This window comes from Oncorhynchus tshawytscha, linkage group LG30 (assembly GCF_018296145.1).
Source record: "Oncorhynchus tshawytscha isolate Ot180627B linkage group LG30, Otsh_v2.0, whole genome shotgun sequence".
Classification (NCBI taxonomy): Eukaryota; Metazoa; Chordata; class Actinopteri; order Salmoniformes; family Salmonidae; genus Oncorhynchus; species Oncorhynchus tshawytscha.
In genome coordinates, this window is record NC_056458.1 from 36,629,772 (window position 1) to 36,653,240 (window position 23,469).

The following is a 23,469-nucleotide window of genomic DNA, read 5'->3' on the forward strand; positions in this document are numbered from 1 at the left end:
AGCACACGTGACAAATACAATTTGATTTGAATATAGGCTCAAGTGAACAGCAACAATGGGCTACGTGGATGGGCGTTCAGATCAACGCGAAATCTGGCGCCACGTGAAAGAAAATAGTTCCCCATTCAAATCGTAGCCCCTTTAGCACGATCCAAAACAATCTCTGCCTCTGTTTCAGGAGTAAACTTTGGTGATAGGATTTGACAAGCTTGCCCCACTACTCCATTCAGTCATCCATTGAAAGATGTTCCTTTGAATGAGGGGTGTACTCCGATTCTGTTAGAAAGGTTTCGTGTGTTGCAAAACGTTTTGCTACAGAAATCGTTTACTCCAAACTAAAAACCCTTTGCAACGAAAACGAGAGTTTCTAGTTGACAAATTCAGGTAGGCCCCTCCCCGTTTAGGTCCATTTGCTCGGTTTGCTTCCTTTTGGTTGTTAAACGGCAAATGGCCTACGTCATTAGACGTAGGCCTAATGAATACACCCGGTGGTGCAATCATTATTCCAAAACGTTTTGCCACGGAAACTTTTTACTCCAAACGGAAATACCGCGAGAGTTTCCATTGGACAAATGCATGTAAATCCCTCCCCGTTTCGTTCTGTTTGGTTCCTAGTGAATACACCCCTGGAAATTGTCGTGGTGTGTGCTGCTGTCTACTTCGCCCATTCGTGCACAGCCCGATTAGGGTGGCTAGATTGATACATGGTGTGTATCACATCTTTACCATCGTTATATCTTATGTCTTCTATTTTTCCACACCGGCTTCTCATCGGAAACCAAACATCTAGCTTTGGAGAGAAGATTTGCAGTCTCGCCAAACAATGAGGTAAGGGCGTGGAAAATCTGATCTGTGCACTTGCCTGTTTTGTTTCGATATTCTATAATGTTAGAATTTCGCGTTTGCAACCTTGATGTTAATTGTCATGATTCTTTTTTTTATAAAGGAACACATTGTATCCTCACAATGGTAGAATTTCCCGTGTCATTTATTTTTTCTTCTCAAAATGACAAAATGGTCAACAAAAGAGGCTACGAACATGATTTATGGTTAGGCTATGCACATGTGGGGCATAGCATTAGCAAAATAGTGTGAACGTAGATTACCGGTGTTTTATACCTATCTGATCAAACATGACCATACTCAGGCTGCTGCAGATGTAGGCCTATTTATCATATTTAGACGACTGGTTATAGCCCGCCCCCATACAGTGTAGTTTGTAGCCTATCTCAAGGGGAAAATATTTGCAATGTCACATTTTCTCCAGTAGCCTAGATTCTCGCTTTCAGCCAAGTTATGGTCCAAACGTAAGCTTCTTATTATACAAAATTCTGATTTAAAAACATCTCGCTGTGGCACTTCGCTAACTCAACTTCTTGAAGATGTTAACACTGAAGACACTATGGCCTTGATAATAGGATGTAGGCCAGGGATCATCAACTAGCTCTTGATCATTCATGACTCTCCGTTCCATTAAATTACACATATGAGTCATTGGCCGAAGGCATTTTCTTTAGGGGGGAGTTTTAAGAATCGCGACGCTCGGTCTGAACATCGCTTGAGGTATGGTTTTTGGAAAGGACCGTATCTTTCATATTAGCAATAAATCATTTTCGAAAACAAAAGGTTACCTTGATACACACCTTTTTATAGGGTCAGGGTTCCCACACCGCAATATTTTAATCTTTAAAGCGCTTGTTTACGGAAAACAGACGACTACTTGTGCAATTATCTACCTGCATCTCCGAACTCCTGTGTGTAAAATAGAAGACTCCACAAACGTGTTGTCACTGAGAAATACTTTCGGCTGAAACTGTGTTGAAACAGTAAGTGTGTATTTTGCATTTGTGAAATTATTTTGATGTTATATGAAGGTAATTGATTTGTTTATATATCTGTACCACAATTGAGAATCGGTTCACGTTTAGATGGGGTGTTTTGGCTTCCGGAGAGCCAATTCGACGCTTAGAACATGTAATGTCCTTGAACTAAGAAGTATCGTTAGGCACATTTGGTCCAATATTGGGTTAATCATCAACTAGATTCAGCCGCAGGTCGATTTTTTTAAATTTTCTTAATTGGATGGTCAGGGGTCAGAACATAATTACAAATAACTTGTACTCTGCAAGAAGCCCAAACAAATATATCTGACTAAAACAATCCTTTCAAACCTTGCGTACATTTGTACGATCACCTTTATCTCTCTGTTCTGCGTGAGAATACTTTGGAACAGATTTCCTAAATTAAATTCACTTTGAACCAGGGAGGTCACTAGGGCCTGGCTTTCGTGGCATTAGCCCGAAATAATTTTGGGTCAGCCCAGAATCTTTGGCGCTCCTGCTATGGTGTAAAAAAAAAAAGTTTGCGCGGTTTAGTTCATTTAGCTATGGTTCCGTGAAACTCCCAAATTCATCCAACCTTTATAATCCGCCACTTTTCAGAATGGTGCCATGTCTAGCAAGATCACTTAATGATTCATTAGTATTCTACATAACAAACCGATTATAATAGCATGATAATGTTCGGCTACTCTTATACTAAAACACCACGTAATTTCTTGTGCTGAAATGTTGAATATGCTTTGATTGAAACAAAATACAGGTGGCTGTGTTAAACTCCATCTTCTCTAACATTCGATGAAACCGTAGTTAGGCTGATTAACCTACATCATTCAAGAGGATCGAAATGCATATTTCCGTGAAATTGCTTGGGATCAAATGGTTGGCATTTCATGCAGCATGGACGTTTCACCTGTACTACTTGAAGAATTAGCATTCAAGATTGACAGTGATCACTTATAAGGTAGGCCTAATTTTGTGTTTTAGGTTTTAAAAAATAGAACATTTTCATTGTGCCATAGGCAATAGTGCAATTTGGATGTATGTATTGTGCATTGTATGTATATTCTAAAATTATTTTATTCAATAGGCTGCATGTCGGCACCAACATTCATTCAGAAATGATGTAATAATAATAAATAATTATGCTCTGGTAGGCTACCTAAACAAACAGCACTTCACCACTCGTTATAATGTCAATAATACTAGATGTAAAACAATTGCCACGTTTGGTCAACTGATAATTCCAGCACTGTTTTGATTGGGACAGCATCATTGCACTACTTTAGGACAAGCATGGGAACTCCACTTGATAAATAAGTTAGCTAAGTTGAGGTGAGTGATTAGTCATTAGTCAAACAATTAAAATCAATGCAGATCTTCTCTACACACACCTATAGCCTACCTAATGAGCTTCCCTGATGTTTTCCTTTTCTGATGCATTTCAGTCACCTAGCCTACTTATGCAAATACACATTTTTACACTTCCCATATGCTATTCAAGTCATCTGACATCTTTGTTGGCTAGGCTACTTGCTCATAGATAATTTAAAATATTATTGTAACAGTAGGACAACCAACTAAATAACCTCCATATTGGGTCACTGACCACAATCCATTGGATTTAATAATAATAAGTGTTGATTATTTGGCCTTGTGGAAAATTGCTGTAGATTGTGTTTTGTCACATTGCGAGCGCATAGCCCTACAGTCGGGAGTCCCGCAATTGGGCAGCCCGTGTAGCAAATATCAAACATCCTGATTGTTGAGATGTGGTTGTCAGTGAACAGCAGGTGGCTGCTAAAAGGTCTTTTTCAATATTTCAAAATACAATTGCGGGAAAAAACAGTTTGGATATGTGAGTGCCAATGGATAGTTGGTGGACTAATTTCCTCCACTCTTCATGGGCCTATGCTATTGGTTGCACTTAAGAAATGGGTCTTTAATTTTATTGAGCTTAGTATGTCAATGTCAAAGTAGCTTGTAATTTTGGACATTTGTGTGGTGTAAAAGATAATTTTCTAATGTAATATGATGTCGAATTGCAGGAAAATATTTTAGAAAAGGCCATTTTTTTCTTGGACCTGCAAACCAATCAGACTCTGGTCTTCAGGACTGATCCCCAAATGTTATGAAACTCTGGTGACAGTACTGCTAGGAGCTGATTTGCTGGTGTCTTTAGTCTTTTATAAAAATAAAAACATATTTTTATTTTTTAGCTCTGGGAACTTGGGGTGCCAAATAAAATCGCCCGCAGGCCACCCATTGGGCAACCCTGATGTAGGCTATGATAACATCATAATGCTAGTGTGTAGGATTACTGCAGGGTATGAGCAATTGCTTTTCTTACACTTAAAGTATTTATTCACAACGGGAGAGACTAAATGCATTTGCGTTGTTATACAGAAAGGAAATGGATGTGTCACTGTGCAGTGTGCATCTCCCCCATAAGGTTGGACCTCAGAGGTCAGGTCATCCTTTAGAGTTCATTACTATCTCAGCAGCTGTGGTGTAATGGTGTGAGCAGAGACCCTCTCTCAGCCAGCTATAGAGGATGAATGCAGAAGCCTAATCCCTGAGGTATCAGCGGAGAAGGCCCCAAAGCTCCCCACCAGAGAGGGAATCAGGTTCCATTAACACTCATCCTTGATTACATGACATCATGTGCAGACTAATGTCATAACCCCCAGGAAATGCTGCCAGTAAATGAAATTCAACCTGATGGACATGTCAATAGATAAAGTAGTGGATGGATGATAACGCTGTCTGAGAAGCAGGTATCCTGTGATAGGGACAGTTTCCTGGATACAGATTAAGCCTAGTCCTGGACAAAAAAGCTTGCTCAATTTGAAATAGTCAAGGACTAAGCTTAAACAGCGTCCAGGAAACAGTCTCAAATGTCAGATTTAGTCAACCATCTATCTACTGATGCAAAGTTTGCATCTGCTGTTTTCAAGAGAGGGGAAGAAACCTAAAAGGAAGGAAGTACAAAGGGTGAAACAGGCTGAGAGAAGAACTCATGCTAACGTGTTATAGTTACATTACTTACAATATAGTAAACTATCCCATATGACTCAAACGATCACTTCGCCATTAAATAAATGCTTCATAAACTTGACTGAAGGGGATGTATGGCGAACAGACAGATGGGAAAGGATGAGGAACGAAAGGCTGATTGTGAGAGATGTCAGCACATTAACAACACTTCAAGCTGCAGAGTCTTTCAGTATGTGGCTGTCAGTGAGGTGACCGTGGTTAGTCACACACATTAAAAATAGCTGTCACTCATGCCTCTCCTCAGGACTGGTGGCTCGCTCTCTCACCCGCACACACACCTCTGCAGTACAACAGACAGACACAGTCTCACATGCCACTATGCACTATTATGGACACACAAGCACACAAAGGGTGGGGGACATTTCTGTCCGAGTTGATACAACTTTTCCAGTAATTTCTGAAGTCATGAGCCAGGGCTTGAAGGTGTGAGGCGCTTGAATTCTGTCTTTCTATTTTTAAATACATCTTGCTTCTCTATTTCTGCCTATGTGTATCAGTGTCTCGGTGCCTTCGGTTTTCACGTTATTATAGTGATAGCCTTTATACTGGTAGCTAGCAAGGTGAAAAGACACTAGGCTATTACTCGCTATCCATTATAGGTTTATACAGAAAGCCTGTCTTTCTTGAATTGTAAAGTTAGTTTGAAGGTGGAGTTGTGAGTGTTTGTATAATGCTCTATAGGTTGGAATATTCTGTGTCTCTATGCATTTATTTGTTTTCAGAGTGAAGTCAGACAGTCTGTGGCTGAAACACTGTGTCACCCAGGCCACATTCATAGTTGGCAATAGGAGTTGGCTAAACAGCACGAACAGACCAGTGACCTGGCTAGAGTGAGTCAGGGTGTGAGTTGGCTCATTTAATGCTAGCTCTGGTTCCTCTTTTTGGGGTGAGCCTCTACTCAGAAGTGGCTTCATCTCCTTGTCTCCTCTACTTATTCTGCACTGATCTGAAAGTATTTGAGAAGCTTAAATGCAATATGATGGATGACCTGCCAGGGTTGTGGTCAGTACGCCACGCAGCAGAAAACATTTTAAAAACGTTTTGCAACAGAGAACTCAAATGAGAACTACTTATTGGATATATCCAGGTAGTCTATCTCTGTTTCAGTCACAAACCAGGTATTTCTAATCCAGCTTTCTGAAATACTGACAAAAGGAAGGAGCTAATGACAGGAAACCTCTTTAAATTATTACAAACGATCTTGGAAACCTCTACAAAAATATCATCATCTTTGACTCACCCTTTTAGAGGAACGATGGTGGCTAGCTGGTTTCTGTTATCTCAGTGCTACAACTAATGACAACCATACACATCAATCATAATCTTTTATGACACCCACCTTCTAACCCACCTTCTATATATCCCCACTTGTAATATAAATATATCTTTGAAAGCAATTTTGGTGCATTGTATTAACTTTGTAATAAACCAAACTATAGACCATTTCCATGGTCTATAACCCAACCAAGCCGCACTGCTTCTTAACACAGTGTGCAGCCAACCCGGAAGCCAGCCACACCAATGTGTCGGAGGAAACACCGTGCACCTGGCAGCCTTGGTTAGCGTGCACTGCGCCCGGCCCGCCACAGGAGTCGCTGGTGCGCGATGAGACAAGGATATCCCTACCAGCCAAACCCTCCCTAACCCGGACAATGCTAGGCCAATTGTGCGTCGCCCCACGGTCCTCCTGGTCGCGGCCGGTTGCGACAGAGCCTGGGCGTGACCCCAGAGTCTCTGGTGGCACAGCTGGCGCTCTGGAGGCCCTCATTTCTATGGCCTATTGATGAGGTTTATGACTAAAGTGCATGGAGATGGAATTTCCTTAACCTAGAGCCAGGCATATGACTATCCGGTTTATGACATTGAACAAAAACAACTCAATATTAGGAAGGTGTTTTTAATGTTTGGTTTACTCAGTGTGGTTTGTTTTATATTTATAAGAGCTGATAAGAGCTAACCCAGTGTGTTTGAAAGCATTTCCCAGTGAACAAGGCTCTGGAGTGAAATGTCCCCTAGTAGGTACAGATCTAGGATCAGATCTGGACCTAACCTTAACCATCAGTGGGGAAAATGCTTAACTCACTCAAGATCAGCATCTAGGCAACTTCACCCTAATGCTCACCCAGTGTGTTTGATAGCATTCATTCCCCTAGTGAGCAGGAAGTTGCAGTGGCACCAACACTGAATTTGTGTCTACACTCCACTCATCGCATGTCTCATTCTGTAGCCACTCCATCAATTATTTTCACACCTCTACCACCATCTGGCAATGTCTCTGTGTCTCTGTCAACTAGTGTCTGTCTGTCTCTCAACTAGTGTCTGACTGCTTGCGTGTGCGCACATGAATGTGTACTTCCTGTCTAAGCTTAGACACAAAGACAAAACCGTGTGAAAGTGATGATAATATGACCTCTCAGTAGCATACAGCACATTTGGCCTTGGATATGTACTGAGCAGAACGCTAAATCTGTCAGTACTCAAAGATCAAGTCAACACTGTAGTTGAGTCAGGCTCTCTGATTTACAGTCTCTGTATTTTAGGGTACATTGAGAGAACTTAAAGTAAGCCCTAAACACACTTGCCGCTGTTCTTAGACACATTCAATAACTTTAGTGGCTATACTATTGTATGTGGGTGTTTCAATTACCTGTGTGTCTCTGTCAGACTTTCTATGCAGCACTGGTGTGTGTTTGACCTGTGTTTGTTGTCACTGCTGCAGGGCTGGACACACACACACACACACACACACACACACACACACACACACACACACACACAGTGTCCACAGGCACCATGGGTTCTGTAAACAAACTCAACCCCAGATACAGAACAACTCCTAGAAACCAAGAGAGGTGGAGGGAGGGAGATGTGGGTGAAGACAGGGAAAATGGGTTGAGTTGAAAGGCGCGCACACACACGCACACTTGAGGAACAGGAATTTGCACTGCCTTTAGGTAGACCTGAGCATCAGATACTGTTTTTAGTCTTCAACCCTTTCATATCTGACTGCATATTACAGTTGACTTTTGTCACATTGTTGTTTTTCAGATAGCCTTTTAGGTTAAATGGTGTCTCCGAAACAGTTATGCAGTCATGTCATAATTTTTCATTAAAGAACCTTCAGAATTTAGGTTGATGTCATAATGTTTTTGTTTATCACTGTACTCAATCAAATGCCTGTCAGATAATGTAGCATAATAGATGGCAGAAATTCTCTGCCTAATTGAGGTAGATTGAAATAAGATTAAATCCCACCACCTCAGAACATAATGCCTTCTGTGTGTGCCTGTGTGCATGCTTTTTGGGTGTTTTTTTGGGGGGGGTGCATATCCTGGTGTACATTTGACGTTTGCACCTTTTGTCTGTGTGTATGCCTGTGTGTATGTTTACAGTGTGTATGCCTTTGTATATGCCTGTGTCGATAGGCATGCCTGTGTGTATGCCTGTGTGTGTGTATGCCTGTGTGTGTGTATGCCTGTGTGTGTGTATGCCTGTGTGTGTATGCCTGTGTGTGTGTATGCCTGTGTGTGTGTATGCCTGTGTGTGTGTATGCCTGTGTGTGTGCCTGTGTGTGTGTGTATGCCTGTGTGTGTGTATGCCTGTGTGTGTGTGTATGCCTGTGTGTGTGTATGCCTGTGTGTGTGTATGCCTGTGTGTGTGTATGCCTGTGTGTGTGTATGCCTGTGTGTGTGTGTGCCTGCCTGTGTGTGTGTATGCCTGTGTGTGTGTGCCTGTGTGTGTGTGTATGCCTGTGTGTGTGTGTGTGTGTGTGTATGCCTGTGTGTGTGTGTGTGTATGCCTGTGTGTGTGTGTGTGTGCCTGTGTGTGTGTGTGTGTGTGTGTGTATGCCTGTGTGTGTGTGTGTGTGTATGCCTGTGTGTGTGTATGTGTGTATGCCTGTGTGTGTGTGTGTGTGTGTGTATGCCTGTGTGTGTGTATGCCTGTGTGTGTGTGTATGCCTGTGTGTGTGTGTATGCCTGTGTGTGTGTATGCGTGTGTATGCCTGTGTGTGTGTATGTGTGTGTATGCCTGTGTGTGTGTATGCCTGTGTGTGTGCCTATGCGTGTGTATGCCTGTGTGTGTGTATGCCTGTGTGTGTGTATGCCTGTGTGTGTATGCCTGTGTGTATGCCTGTGTGTGTGTGTGCGTGTGTGTGTATGCGTGTGTGTGTGTGTGTGCCTATGCGTGTGTGTGTGTGTGTGTGTATGCCTGTGTGTATGCCTGTGTGTATGCCTGTGTGTGTGTGCCTGTGTGTGTGTGTGTGTGTGTGTGTGTGTGTGTGCCTGTGTGTGTGTGTGTGTGTGTGTGTGTGTGTGTGTGTGTGCCTGTGTGTGTGTGTGTGTGTGTGTGTGTGTGTGTGTGTGCCTGTGTGTGTGTATGCCTGCTGTGTGTATGCCTGTGTGTATGTTTGCAGTGTGTATGCCTGTGTGTATGTTTGCAGTGTGTATGCCTTTGTGTATGCCAGTGTGTCGATAGGCAAGCCAAGGGCACTGAGCCAGACCATATTAGGCAGCAGTTTGTGAGAGTAGGAAGTGTTCAGGGCTCAAATTCCCCGGGAAGTCGGGGATTGTTTCACGTCTCACACTGCCGAGGAGGAGGAAGTAGCTGAGACTTTCTCACACGCGTTACTGTGGCGACGCCGCGTGTGACCTTGCATGGTAGCAGAGTCTGAGAAAGCGATTCCACAAAGGCACACTCTGAAAGAGATTATACAGTACATTTGTTATACTTGTCATCCAGTAGTTGTTAGTAGAGGTCTTCGTGGACTATACCCGAAGATCCGATCTGGGACCCGAGCGGGGTCAAGAGTTCTAAATAATGTCACGGGTCGGATCTGACGGTTCTCAGGTATATGTAATTTTTTATTTATTTATTTTTTAACTTTACCCCCCTTTCTCCCCAATTTCGTGGTATCCAATTGTTAGTAGCTACTATATTGTCTCTTTGCTATAACTCCCGTACGGGCTCAGGAGAGACGAAGGCCATGCGTCCTCTTAACACAGCGCGCATCCAACCCGGAAGCCAGCCGCACTAATGTGTCGGCGGAAACACGGCCCGCCACAGGAGTTGCTAGTGAGCGATGAGACAAGGATATCCCTACCGGCCAAACCCTCCCTAACCCGGACGACGGGTCCCCAGATCCTCAAAGATATACAGCTGCACCATCGAGAGCAGCCTGACCGGTTGCATCACCGCCTGGTATGGCAACTGCTCGACATCTGACCGTAAGACACTACAGAGGGTAGTGCGAATGGCCCAGTACATCACTGGGGCCAAGCTTCCTGCCATCCAGGACCTATATAATAGGTGGCGTCAGAGGAAAGGCCATAAAATTGTAAGAGACTCCAGTCACCCAAGTTATAGACTGTTTTCTCTGCTACCACACGGAAAGCGGTACCGGAGCGCCAAGTCTAGGACCAAAAGGCTCATCAACAGCTTCTACCCCTAAGCCATTAGACTGCTGAACAAATCATAAAAATCACCACTGCTACTCGCTGTTTGTTTGTTACCTATGCATAGTCACTTCGCCCTCACCTACATGTACAGATTACCTCAAGTAGCCTGTAAATTGATTGGGCATGATTTGGAAAGGCACACACCTGTCTATATATAGCACAGTTGACTGTGCAAAAACCAAGCCATGAGATCAAAGGAATTGTCCATAGAGCTCCAAGACAGGATTGTGTGGAGACACCGATCTGGGGAAGGGTACCAAAAAATGTCTGCAGCATTGAAGGTCCCCAAGAACACAGTGGCCTCATCATTCTTAAACAGAATAAGTTTGGAACCACCAAGACTCTTCCTAATGCAATCGGGGGGGAAGGGCCTTGGTCATTGAAGTGACCAAGAACCTGATTGTCACTCTGACAGAGCTCCAGAGTTCCTCTGGAGATGGGAAAATCTTCCAGAAGGACAACCATCTCTGCAGCACTCCACTAATCAGGCCTTTATGGTAGAATGGCCAGACAGAAGCCACTCCTCAGTGAAAGGCACTTGACAGCTCATTTGGAGTTTACCCCCTAAAAATTTAATGGCAGGGACTGGGAGACTAGTCAGGATCGAGGGAAAGATAAATGGAGAAAAATACAGAGTCTTGATGAAAACCTGCTCCAGAGCGCTTAGGACGTCAAACCGGGGTGAAGGTTCACCTTCCAACAGGACAACGACCCTAAGGACACAGCCAAGACAACGCAGGAGTGGTTTCGGGACAAGTCTCTCTTTCCTTGAGTGTCCCAGCCAGAGCCCGGACTTGAACCCGATCGAACATCTCTGGAGAGACCTGAAAATAGCTGTGCAGAATGGGAGTAACTCCCCAAATACAAGTGTGCCAAGCTTGTAGTGTCATACCCAAAAAGACTCAAGGCTGTAATCGCTGCCAAAGGTGCTTTAACAAAGTACTGAGTAAAGGGTCTGAATACTTATGCATGTGTAATATTTCAGGTTTTTTTATTTGATAAATTTGCACTAATTTCTAAAAACCTGTTTTTGCTTTGTCATTATGGGGTATTGTGTGTCGCTTGATAAGGAGAGAATTTTTTTTAATCCATTTTAGAATAAGGCTGTAACGTAACAAAATGTGGAAAAGGTCAAGGGTTCTGTATACCTTCCATGCTGTCACTCAAATGGATAGGGGCCTGGCCCACGTGGGGGAAATGTCGCAGCACAGCTTCCAGAAAAATGGTGCTAAAAAGTCACTCGTGATCATATGTTTACTGTAAAACATTGCTTCGTAAGCTCTTTTAGGCGTCCTGAAGTTCCTCGTCTTGCTCTTACTGCCATAAAGCAACATCGACAACAAAGCAATGTCCACAACAGTGCATTAACTGCACTCAAAACCCAGATATGGGCTATCTCATTATTTCCTTGTCGGAGATGACTGAATTAACTCCTTCCCTCTTTCTTCCCCTCCACACACTCCCTGTTTATCTCTCTTCATCTCTCTTCCTTCATCTCTTTATCTCTCTGCCACCCTTTCCCTATTCATCTCTCTCTCTGTCCCTCTCCTCTCCTCTACCCTTCTATTCCTTTCCCTCTCTCCTCCATCTTTCTCTCTCAGTGAGTCCAGTATCTGCCAGGCGCGGGCCACGGTCATGCTGTACGATGATGCTAACAAGCGCTGGGTGCCAGCAGGCACAGGGGGCCAGGCCTTCAGCAGGGTCCAGATCTACCACAACCCCGTGGCCAACACATTCCGAGTGGTGGGACGCAAGATTCAGGCCGACCAGCAGGTAACTAGTGTACACACCATGAACAGAGAAATTCCTAGGAGGCACTGTCAGATATTCGATTGAGCAAAATAGCTGTTTTTTGTTTGACTTTTTTTAAGCTTTCACGTCTTTCATCAAGTATTTCTGTCCGACTTCTCACTAATCAAACTACTGGGCACAGATGTCAATTCAATGTCTTTTCCACGTTGGTTCAACATCATTTAATTGAAATTATGTGGAAACAATGTTGATTCAACCAGTGTATGCCCAGTGGGTATCTATAATGGCTACAACAGCTGTTATGAGGTTGGGAGGAACAACTATGGTGGCTCATCAAGATCAAACACATTTTACAGTATATACTGTAAAGACACAGTGCCTTTGAAAGTATTCACACCCCTTGACTTTTTCCACATTTTGTTGTGTTAGAGCCTGAATTTATAATGGATTATATTGAGATTTTTTTGTCACTGCCCTATGCATAATACCCCATAATGTCAAAGTGGAATTATGTTTTTCAAGTTGTTTACAAATGTATTAAATAAAAATCTGTGATGTCTTGAATCAATAAGTATTCAACCCCTTTGTTATGGCAAGTCTAAATAAGTTCAGGAGTAAAAATTTGCTTATCAAATCACAAGTTACTTGGACTCTTATCTGCAATAATTTGTTTTTAACATAATTTGGAAATGACTACCTCATCTCTGTACCACACATACAATCATCTGTAAGGTCCGGTCCCTCAGTCAAGCAGAGAATTACAAGCATTAATTCAACCACAAAGATCAGGGAGGTCTTCCAATGCCTAACCAATACGGGCACTTGAATATCCCTTTGAGCATTATGGAGTTATTAATTGCACTTTGGGTGGTGTATCAATACACCCAGTCACTACAAAGATACAGGCTTCCTTCCTAACTCACTTGCCGGAGAGGAAGGAAACGGCTCAGGGATTTCACCATGAGGCCAATGGGGACTTTAAAACTGTTACAGAGTTTAATGGCTGTGATAGGAGGACACTGAAGGTGGACCAACAACATTGTAGTTACGCCACAATACTTGCCTAATTCACAAAGTGAAAAAAAGGAAGCCTGTACAGAATAAAAATATTTCGAAAACATGCATCCTGTTTGCAACTACGCACTAAAGTAATACTTCAAAATAATGTGTCGCAGCAAATCACTTTTTGTCCTGAATGCGAAGTGTTATATTCAAATTCAATACAACACTTTATTCAGTACCACTCTCCATATTTTCAAGCATAGTGGTGGCTGCATCATGTTTTGGGTATGCTTGTAATCGTTAAGGACTGGAGAGTTTTTCAGGTTAAAAAAAGTAACGGAATGGAGCTAAGCACAGGCAAAATCCTAGTCTGCAAGCCTGGTTGTCTGCTTTCCACCAGAGACTGGGAGATGATTTCACCTTTCAGTAGGACAATAACCTAAAACACAAGGCCAAGTCTACACTGGAGTTGCTTACCAAGAATAGAGTGAATGTTCCTGAGTTACATGGTTACAGTTTGACTTAAATCTGCTTGGAAATCTATGGCAATACCTGAAAATGGTTGTCTAGCAATTTTCAACAACAAATCTGACAGAGCTTGAATAATTTGGAAAATAATAATGGGCAAATGTTGCACAATCCAGGTGTGTAAAACTCTTAGATTTACCCACAAAGTTGATAATAACATGAATTGACTCAGGGTGTTGAATACTTATCGAATTAAGATATGTTTTTTTATGAATGTTTTACAAATGTTTGAATTTTTCTTGAACATTGACATTAGAGTATTTTGGGTAGATCATTGACAAAGAATGACAATTCAATTTTAATCCCACTTTGTAACACAACAAAATGTATAAAAAGTCAAGGGGTTAGAATACTCTCTGAAAGCACTGTGTGTATATTTACACTTACAGTACCAGTCAAAGAGTTTGGACACCTACTAATTCAAGGGTTTTTCTTTATTTTTACTATTTTCTATTGTAGAATAATAGTGAAGACGACACACTATGAAATAACACATATGGAATCATGTAGTAATACTTTAGATTCTTCAAAATAGCCACACTTTGCCTTGACTTTGCACACTCTTGGCATTCTCTCAACCAGCTTCACCTAGAATGCTTTTCCAACAGTCTTGAAGGCGTTCCCACATATGCTGAGCACTTGTCGGCTGCTTTTCCTTCACTTTGCGGCACACAATTGCACCAGCGTTGTCCGGGTTTGGCCGGTGTAAGTCGTCATTGTAAATAATAATTTGTTCTTAACTGACTTGCCTAGTTAAATAAAGGTTCAATTAATAAAACTCCAGGCTGTATCACAACCGTCTGTGATTGGGAGTCCCATAGGGCGGCACACAATTGGCCCAGCATCGTCCGGGTTTGGCCGGTGTAGGCCGTCATTGTATAAGAATTTAAGATTTAATAAGATTTAAATACGTTTTTTCTTCTTTAAAAAAATGAAGATCATCCCAAACCATCTCAATTGGGTTGAGGTCAGGTGATTGTGGAGGCCAGGTGATCTAATGAGGCACTCCATCACTCTCCTTCTTGGTGAAATAGCCCTTACACAGCCTGGAGGTGTGATTTGGGTCATTGTCCTGTTGAAAAACTAATGATAGTCCCACTGAGCGCAAACCAGATGGGATGGCATATCGCTGCAGAATGCTGTGGTAGCCATTTTGGTTAAGTGTACCTTGATTTAGAATTCAATCACAGACAGTATCGCCAGCAAAGCACCCCCACACCATAACACATCCATGCTTCACGGTGGGAACCACAAATGCGGAGATCATCCGTTCACCTACTCTGTGTCACAAAGACAAGGCGGTTGGACAGATTTCCACCGGTCTAATGTCCATTGCTCTTGTTTCTTGACCCAAGCAAGTCTTTTCTTCTTATTGGCGTCCTTTAGTTGTGGTTTCTTTGCAGCAATTCGATCATGAAGGCCTGGTTCACACAGTCTCCTCTGAACAGTTGATGTTGATGTGTCTGTTACTTGAGCTCTGAAGCATTTATTTGGGTTGCAATTACTGATGCTGGTAACTCTAATGAACTCATCCTCTGCAGCAGAGGTAACTCTGGGTCTTTCCTGTGGCAGTCCTCATGAGAGCCAGTTTCATCATAGCGCTTGATGGTTTTTGCAACTGCACTTGAATTGACTGACATGTCTTAAAGTAATGATGGACTGTCATTTCTCTTTGCTTATTTGAGCTGTTCTTGCCATAATATGGACTTGGTCTTGGTCCAAATATGTCTATCTTCTGTATACCACCCATATCTTGTCACAACACCACTGATTGGCTCATTTAAGAAGGAAAGAAATTCCACAAATGTAACTTTTAACAAGGCACACCTGTTAATTGAAATGCATTCCAGGTCATGAAGCTGGTTGAGAGAATGCCAAGAGTGCAAAGCTTTCAAGGCAAAGTGTGGCTGCTTTGAAGAACCTCAAATATAAAATATTTTTATTTGGTGACTACATGATTCCATATGTGTTATTTCATAGTTTTAATGTCTCTATTATTTTACAATGTAGAAAAGAGTGAAAATAAACACCCTTGAATGATTAGGTGTGTCCAAACTTTTGACTGTTACTGTACATACACATACACGAGACAACAATGCGGTACTTGGAGGGTAACATTTTTACTACTGGTCTGGAACCTCTTTGGAGAGTCTGACTGACTTGAACATTATTAGACAAACTGATCTGTAAATCTTGTGAGTGTTGCTATAACACCATATGGGAACCAGTCCCCTTGGTGCTTCCTTGCCCTGTCACACTCAGAGATTTGTAGTTAGGCTTTGTCATTTGTCTGTCTGCTGCAGACTGTGAACATGCAGCCATCAGCCTCTGCTCCTTGAGGTTAGTGTCATTAGTATAGTTTGGGTTGTATGTGTCAGATGTCTTCCTCTTTCTCTCTGGCTTCCCTATCTCACTTCTGTTTACTGTGTGTCACTACCTCTGCTTTCGCACTAACACCTTCCTCTCACACTAGGGTAGTGGAGGACCCACACTAAGACGAAAGAGACCTAGTGTAGCCTAGCCTAACTTTAACCAACTTTTAGTTTAGTTTAGCCTAGCATCTTAGCACAGTTTACAAAAGCTCTATTGCTTTGGTAAGGGCAATGGAAGGGTCCACACTACTAGTAGCACAAGTGACACGAGAGACTTAGCCTAGCATATTAGCACAGTTTCACTAATAGCTCTGTTTTCAAATGCACCTCCGCTTCACTGATTCCACAGATGGGGCCAGGCAGGTCACCCGTGATACAAGTCAGTATTCAACGTCCATCCATGTCTGAGGATGTAGGGAGGAGATATGGAAACGGGACACTAGGGGAAACAGTGAGCGCTGTTACCTTCAAGTAGTGTTGTGGATGGGTATAAGCATCTGCCTCTGGTTCAAAAGGTTGCATGTTCAAATCCAGTGATAGAAAGTTATTTTTCAAATATTTATTCTAAGCATATTCTAAACCTTACCCATTAACCATTCAGAGTTAATGGCTAACCTTAAGAATTTTGCAGCAATTACAGCTGCAAGTCTCTAAGCTTGGCATATCTAGCCACTGGGATTTCTGCCTATTCTTCAAGGCAAAACTGCTCTAGCTCCTTCAAGTTGGATGGGTTCCGTTGGTGTACAGCAATCTTTAAGTCATACCACAGATTCTCAATTGGATTGAGGTCTGGGCTTTGACTAGACCATTCCAAGACATTTAAATGTTTCCCCTTAAACCACTTGAGTGTTGCTTTAGCAGTATGCTTAGGGTCTTTGTCCTGCTGGAAGATGAACCTCCATCCCAGTCTCAAATCTCTGGAAGACTGAAACAGGTTTCCCTCAAGAATTTCCCTGTATTTAGCGCCATCCATCATTCCTTCAGTTCTTACCAGTTTCCCATTCCCTGCCGATGGAAAAACATCCCCACGGCATGATGCTGCCACCACCATGCTTCACTGTGGGGATGGTGTTCTCTGAGTGATGAGAGGTGTTTGGTTTGCGCCAGACATAGTGTTTTCCTTGATGGCCCAAAAGCTCAATTTTAATCTCATCTAACCAGAGAACCTTCTTCCATATGTTTGAGTCTCCCACATACTTCTCCACAACTTTGTCCCTGACCTGTTTGGAGAGCTCCTTGGGCTTCATGGTGCTGCCTGCTTGGTGGTGCCCTTTCCTTAGTGGTGAGAGTGAATACATATGCACGCTCCGTTTTTTTGTTTTTTAAAATAATTTTTAAACAATTTTTTTTCTGCTCCATTTTACTTCACAAATTGACTATTTTGTGGATGTCCATTACAAAAAATAAAAATAAATGTAAATTACAGGTTGTAATACCAAAGGGGAATGAATCATTTTGCAAGGCACTGACTGTAGCACTAGTTGAGCATGAAGGGATACAAGGATTAAACCATTTTGAAATACAAGGTACAAATACAATCTAGGTTCTCTCTCCAGTGTTTACGTACCTACACATGCTATATTCCACACACACATTCTCTCAGTGAATGCATACTCTCATTCCACTCATAGTTTCTCATTGTCTTTTACTTCCTGCCTGACACTCCCAGGTGGTGATCAACTGTCCAATCGTCAAGGGGCTGAAGTACAATCAGGCCACAACCAACTTCCACCAGTGGCGGGACGCCCGGCAGGTGTGGGGGCTGAACTTCGGCAGCAAAGAGGACGCCACCCTCTTTGCCAACGGCATGATGCACGCCCTGGAGGTGTTGAGTGCTCTCGGCGACTCGGGTATGACCCACAATATAGGAGAAAAATACAATGCATACCAAAAATATATATTGAAAAATAAATGAACGTGAGACGCATTTTGTGTTCACTGTGAATTTTAAATAAATTGAGCGGAAGGTCGCTCGCCTGTTATTTCTTTCTTGCTGCAATCAGTGATCTGGAATCCGCAGTAGGGGAAACTGCACCACTGTCCACCTCACCACCATTGTTTTTTTGTTTTTTTTGTCGAAGCGGAGGTGAGGAGCGTCGCGCAACGTGATATTTTTTTTACAGTGATGTCAGAGGAAAAACAGTATTTGTTGTCTGCAGCCACTTCTTCTAATATCGCAAACGAACGTGGCTGTTTCACCATTAAGGATTCCAGCCTTTACCTAACACCATTGGATAGATTTTGTCAGAAAGGGAGAAAGGAAAGATACTTAAAAAATGCATTTAAACAGGACTGCTAAAATACACATTACTCACTCACTCGTTGTCTTTTTCTATCCTCAGGATACTCCTCTCTCCCTCGCCCTGTCCAGAATGGACCCTCCCCAGAGGAGCTGGAGCAGCAGAGGAGGTACCGTTCACATGATTTTAGGGTTTCTTCAGGTGCTGAGTAGTACAGCACCAAATATAAGTTCTCTATAGCTCCTGGTTAATAATGTTCCTGTTGCATACCAACTTACCCACATCTTCATATTGCTTGTGCACAATTATTAGTAAAACACACTCTCTACCTTACAACTTCACACTTTTTATATGTCTTAAACACTCTGCGCCTCCCGAGTGGCGCAGTGGTCTAAGGCACTGCATTGCAGACCCATGAGGTGGCACACAATTGGCCCAGCATTGTCCGGGTTAGGGGAGGGTTTGGCTGGCTGGGATGTCCTTGTCCCATCGCGTTCTAGCGACTCCTAGTGGTTGCCAGGCACATGCATGCTAACTTCGGTCACCAGATGTACGGTGTTTCCTCCGACACATTGGTGCAGATGGCTTACGGGTTAAGCGAGCAATGTGTCAAGGAGCAGTGTGGTGAGGTCGTGTTTCGGAGGCTGTGTAGCGAAATGCTTGTGTTTCTAGCTCCAACAGTGCAGTAATATCTAACAACTAACATCTAACTGTTTCACAACAATACACACATCTAAGTAAAGGAATGGCATTAAGCATAGTGGGGCAAAAAATAATTTAGTCAGCCACTAATTGTGCAAGTTCTCCCACTTAAAAAGATGAGAGGCCTGTAATTTTCATCATAGGTACACTTCAACTATGACAGACAAAATGAGAAAAAAAAATCCAGAAAATCACATTGTAGGATTTAATGAATTTATTTGTAAATTATGGTGTAAAATAAGTATTTGGTCAATAACAAAAGTTTATCTCAATACTTTGTTATATACCCTTTGTTGGCAATGACATAGGTCAATTGTTTTCCGTGCTTCTACACCTGCATTGCTTGCTGTTTGGGGTTTTAGGCTGGGTTTCTGTACAGCACTTTGAGATATCAGCTGATGTACGAAGGGCTATATAAATAAATTTGATTTGATTTTCTGTAAGTCTTCAAGATTTTCACACACTGTTGCTGGTATTTTGGCCCATTCCTCCATGCAGATCTCCTCTAGAGCAGTGATGTTTTGGGGCTGTTGCTGGGCAACACAGACTTTCAAGATTTTCTATGGGGTTGAGATCTGGAGACTGGCTAGGCCACTCCAGGACCTTAATGCTTCTTACGAAGCCATTCCTTTGTTGCCCGGGCGGTGTGTTTGGGATCATTGTCATGCTGAAAGACCCAGCCACATTTCATCTTCAATGCCCTTGCTGATGGAAGGAGGTTTTCTCTCAAAATCTCACGATACATGGCCCCATTCATTCTTTCCTTTAGAACAGATCAGTCATCCTGGTCCCTTTGCAGAAAAACAGCCCCAACGCATGATGTTTCCACCCCCATGCTTCACAGTAGGTATGGTGTTCTTTGGAGACAACTCGGCATTCTTTGTCCTCTAAACATGACGAGTTGTTTTTACCAAGAAGTTATATTTTGGTTTCATCTGACCATATGACATTCTCCATATCTTCTTCTGGATCATCCAAATGCTCTCTAGCAAACTTCAGACGGGCTTGGACATGTACTGGCTTAAGCAGGGGGACACGTCTGGCACTGCAGGATTTGAGTCCCTGGCGGCGTAGTGTGTTACTGATGGTAGGCTTTGTTACTTTGGTCCCAGCTCTCTACAGATCATTCACTAGGTCCCCCCCGTGTGGTTCTGGGATTTTTGCTCACTGTTCTTGTGATCATTTTGACCCCACGGGGTGAGATCTTGCGTGAAGCCCCAGATCGAGGGAGATTATCAGTGGTCTTGTATGTCTTCCATTTCGTAATAATTGCTCCCACAGTTGATTTTTTTCAAACCAAGCTGCTTACCTATTGCAGATTCAGTCTTCCCAGCCTGGTGCAGGTCTACAATTTTGTTTCTGGTGTCCTTTGACAGTTCTTTGGTCTTGGCCATAGTGGAGTTTGGAGTGTGACTGTTTGAGGTTGTGGACAGGTGTCTTTTATACTGATAACAAGTTCAAACAGGTGCCATTAATACAGGTAACGAGTGGAGGACAGAGGAGCCTCTTAAAGAAGAAGTTACAGGTCTGTAAGAGCCAGACATCTTGCTTGTTTGTAGGTGACCAAATACTTATTTTCCACCATAATTTGCAAATTCATTAAAAATCCTACAGAGAACACATCACTCTGACCATTTTACTCGGGCCTAGCAGAGCCGGTTATCCAGAGCGTTGGTGACTAACTGCTGCTGGCAACAATTTAATTATGCTTGTTTTTGTCGACGTTTACTGACACTGGCCATATTCAAATATTCAACGGGTGTTGAGCGTTCGTAAATCCATCAGTTATTCTGCGCTCTGCCACACTCAGACAAGAGTTCTCTGAAATCGGAGTAGATAGCCAGAATTAACCATGTCCATTGAGAACTCACAATGACTAATAACCCCTAAGAATAACGTGAACAATCAAATCAATAAACGTTGGGTTGTTAGTTAGCTTTTATTAGTAGCCAACTAATGTTGGTTAGGACGGTAACTAGCTAACATACCGGTACATACTGTAATGCTACGCGGTTCGTAAGGATAGCGTAGCTAACCAATTGTCAGGCAACATAACGTGTAACTTAACTTATTTGAAAAGTCATTACTTTCTTACATTGCTTAACATTTGTCATAATTAGTTAAAGGACTTCGGGTGCATATTTTCCGCCATTTTCTTCAAATCTGAAAACGTTGTGAAGCCAAGCCCATTATCTGAAGAATTGCATAATGGGCCCTAAAAGCACGGAAATAGTGTCCACTGCTTGTATACTTTGTATTTTGGTGAATTTAGTACGACATCCTAGAACTTTTGGCATACTAACTATATTTACGTCACAAATAGTACTGTTAGTGTAGTTAGTAGGAGTATTCAAAAACCGTTATCTATATTTTTTTATAAATGAAAATGTAGTCTAAAGCTTTTCCAAATAGCACACATAGGCCTACTACTCCCCTGTTCTTAAAATCAGTATTTTACATGCAATCAGCCTAAATTTCCAATTCTCCTGATAGGTTGATAACTCATTGGGGTGGGAATAAAGATTCTAGACAATAGCTTCAGCTGTCTGGTATCAACAGAAGATCAGCTTAATCACTGGTTTATACTTGTGGGTTTTACGTTTTAGTGAAGCTTATTTTAGCATGCTAGTGCATGTAATCTCCCTTTAGCACTGGTTTTCTTAAAAGTATACTAACACGGTGCTCCAAGTTCTGTGTCTTTGTTGCAATTCCCCTATTATGACTGTCACTGACATCTAACCCTGACACTAACGCAGTCCGGTTCTGTGTGGCTCAGTTGGTAGAGCATGGGCGCTGGGTTCAATTTCCTAATGTTAGTGGCTTTGTATAAAAGTGTCTGCTAAATGGCACAATAGATTCTACAGTACCACACACTAACGCACTCTAATCTACAGTGCCACCCGGACTATTTACATTAACACCCCCCCTTTATTTTTACACTGCTGCTACTCACTGTTTATTTTAGTCACTTTTTACCCCAGCCTACATGTACAAACTAACCTGTACCCCCGCACATTGACTCGGTACCGGTACCCCCTGTATATTGCCTCGTTATTGTTATGCAATTTTGTGCTACTTTAAATTGTTTACATTTTATTTAGTAAATATTTTCTTAACTCTATTTCTTGAACTGCATTGTTGGTTAAGGACTTGTAAGTAAGGTTGTATTTGGTGTGTGTGACATATAATTTGATTTAAAACACTAATCTACAGTACCACACACTAAGTTATAATAGTGATCTTACATTGTACATGGGTGGTATGGTGTGTAGATGATGCGAAGATAATGTGTAAATAATATGCAATCATGAGTCTCATTTTTTTTATACAGATGTAGGATCTTAATTTGATAACCCTGTTGCAGGAGAACTTTCTGAAGTTCCATTTTGAAATTTCAGGCTTTATTTTCCCATATGAAAAATGTATGTAATCATTTGCATTTCCTGTTGCTGATGGATTTTTGTCCTGCTGTAGCAAACTGTCTCAAATGAAAAGCTCATACATCTCTGTGTGTGAACATTAACCGATATAAAGAACCCTGTCTGTGTCTCTCCCCTCATAGAATGGAGCTACAGAGGCAGGAGCAGCAGGAGAGAGAGAGACAGGCTGCAGCCATCCCTCCTACAGCCCCACCCGCCCCACCCGCCCCGCCTGCCCCTCCCTCAGCCCCCGGTGGACCCCCGCCTCCCCCAGGCCCTCCACCACCCCCAGGCCCCCCACCTGCTGGCCCTCCACCCCCACCTGGCCCCCCACCACCCCTTGGGTCTGGGGCGCCACCTGCCCCACCTCTGCCAGGAGGAGGGGGGGATGGAGGGGGTCTCGGTGATCCCGGTGGACTAGCTGCTGCCCTGGCAGGAGCCAAACTACGCAAATCCACGAAGGTGAGACCCGTGTCAGACGTTTTCCAGGTAGTCTTCATTGCAGTCATGCTGTGCATATGACCAGATCTGACGAGGCCTGGAGAAGTATTTAACGTCTCAAGAGCCACGGCAATATCATATAGAAAATCTTCTTTCAATTGTGCAGGCATCAAACCTTCAAAAAAGACCTGGAACGCATCTCTTTTACTTGATATTCCATTGTTGATGCATGTTGAAAATTCAGTGAACACCTTGTTGATTCAGTGAGTCGAACAACTTTCAAATGCATCTTTTCTTCCACCCTTTTCTTGAGGTAATCCCTGGTCTTTAAGTGCATGGATATACTGTAGATGAAGACGTGGTTTCTACCTTTCTCAAATCTTAGTCCCAGATTAGTGATTTCTTCAAGGAAGGCAGGAAAGAAGGGTGCTTTTTAAAATATTGAAACTGAGCCTGTCTCTCTCTGTAGGAAGATAGTAGTGCGGTGGCACTTCCTACATCGGGAGGAGGAGGAGGTGGTGGGGGAGGAAATCTGATGGGGGAGATGAGTGCCATCCTGGCCCGACGGTGAGCCACTGTCTCAGTCTTTGTTAAATGTGGGCCTGGACGAGTGTGTGTGATGTGTTAACGTTGTGTGTGACATTTACGATCATATGACTGTG

General features: G+C 42.7%; 1 protein-coding gene across 4 annotated transcripts in view; it reads left to right on the forward strand.

The window, feature by feature from the left end:
• Nucleotides 1-598: 598 nt before the first annotated feature.
• LOC112228218 (vasodilator-stimulated phosphoprotein-like) overlaps nt 599-23,469 on the forward strand; it is a 41,006-nt gene continuing 18,135 nt past the window's right edge. For 2 of the 4 annotated variants that reach the window (XM_024393370.2, XM_024393374.2), the window contains exons 1-6: nt 599-828; nt 11,953-12,124; nt 17,675-17,855; nt 18,348-18,414; nt 22,510-22,828; nt 23,277-23,374. In XM_024393370.2, coding sequence (XP_024249138.2) covers nt 824-828; nt 11,953-12,124; nt 17,675-17,855; nt 18,348-18,414; nt 22,510-22,828; nt 23,277-23,374 — 842 coding nt within the window. In that variant the 5' untranslated portion in view covers nt 599-823. Of the gene's footprint in view, nt 829-1,303; nt 1,827-2,777; nt 2,803-11,952; nt 12,125-17,674; nt 17,856-18,347; nt 18,415-22,509; nt 22,829-23,276; nt 23,375-23,469 lie in introns of those variants that run through there. The other 2 variants (XM_024393371.2, XM_024393372.2) reach the window with 2 other exon arrangements.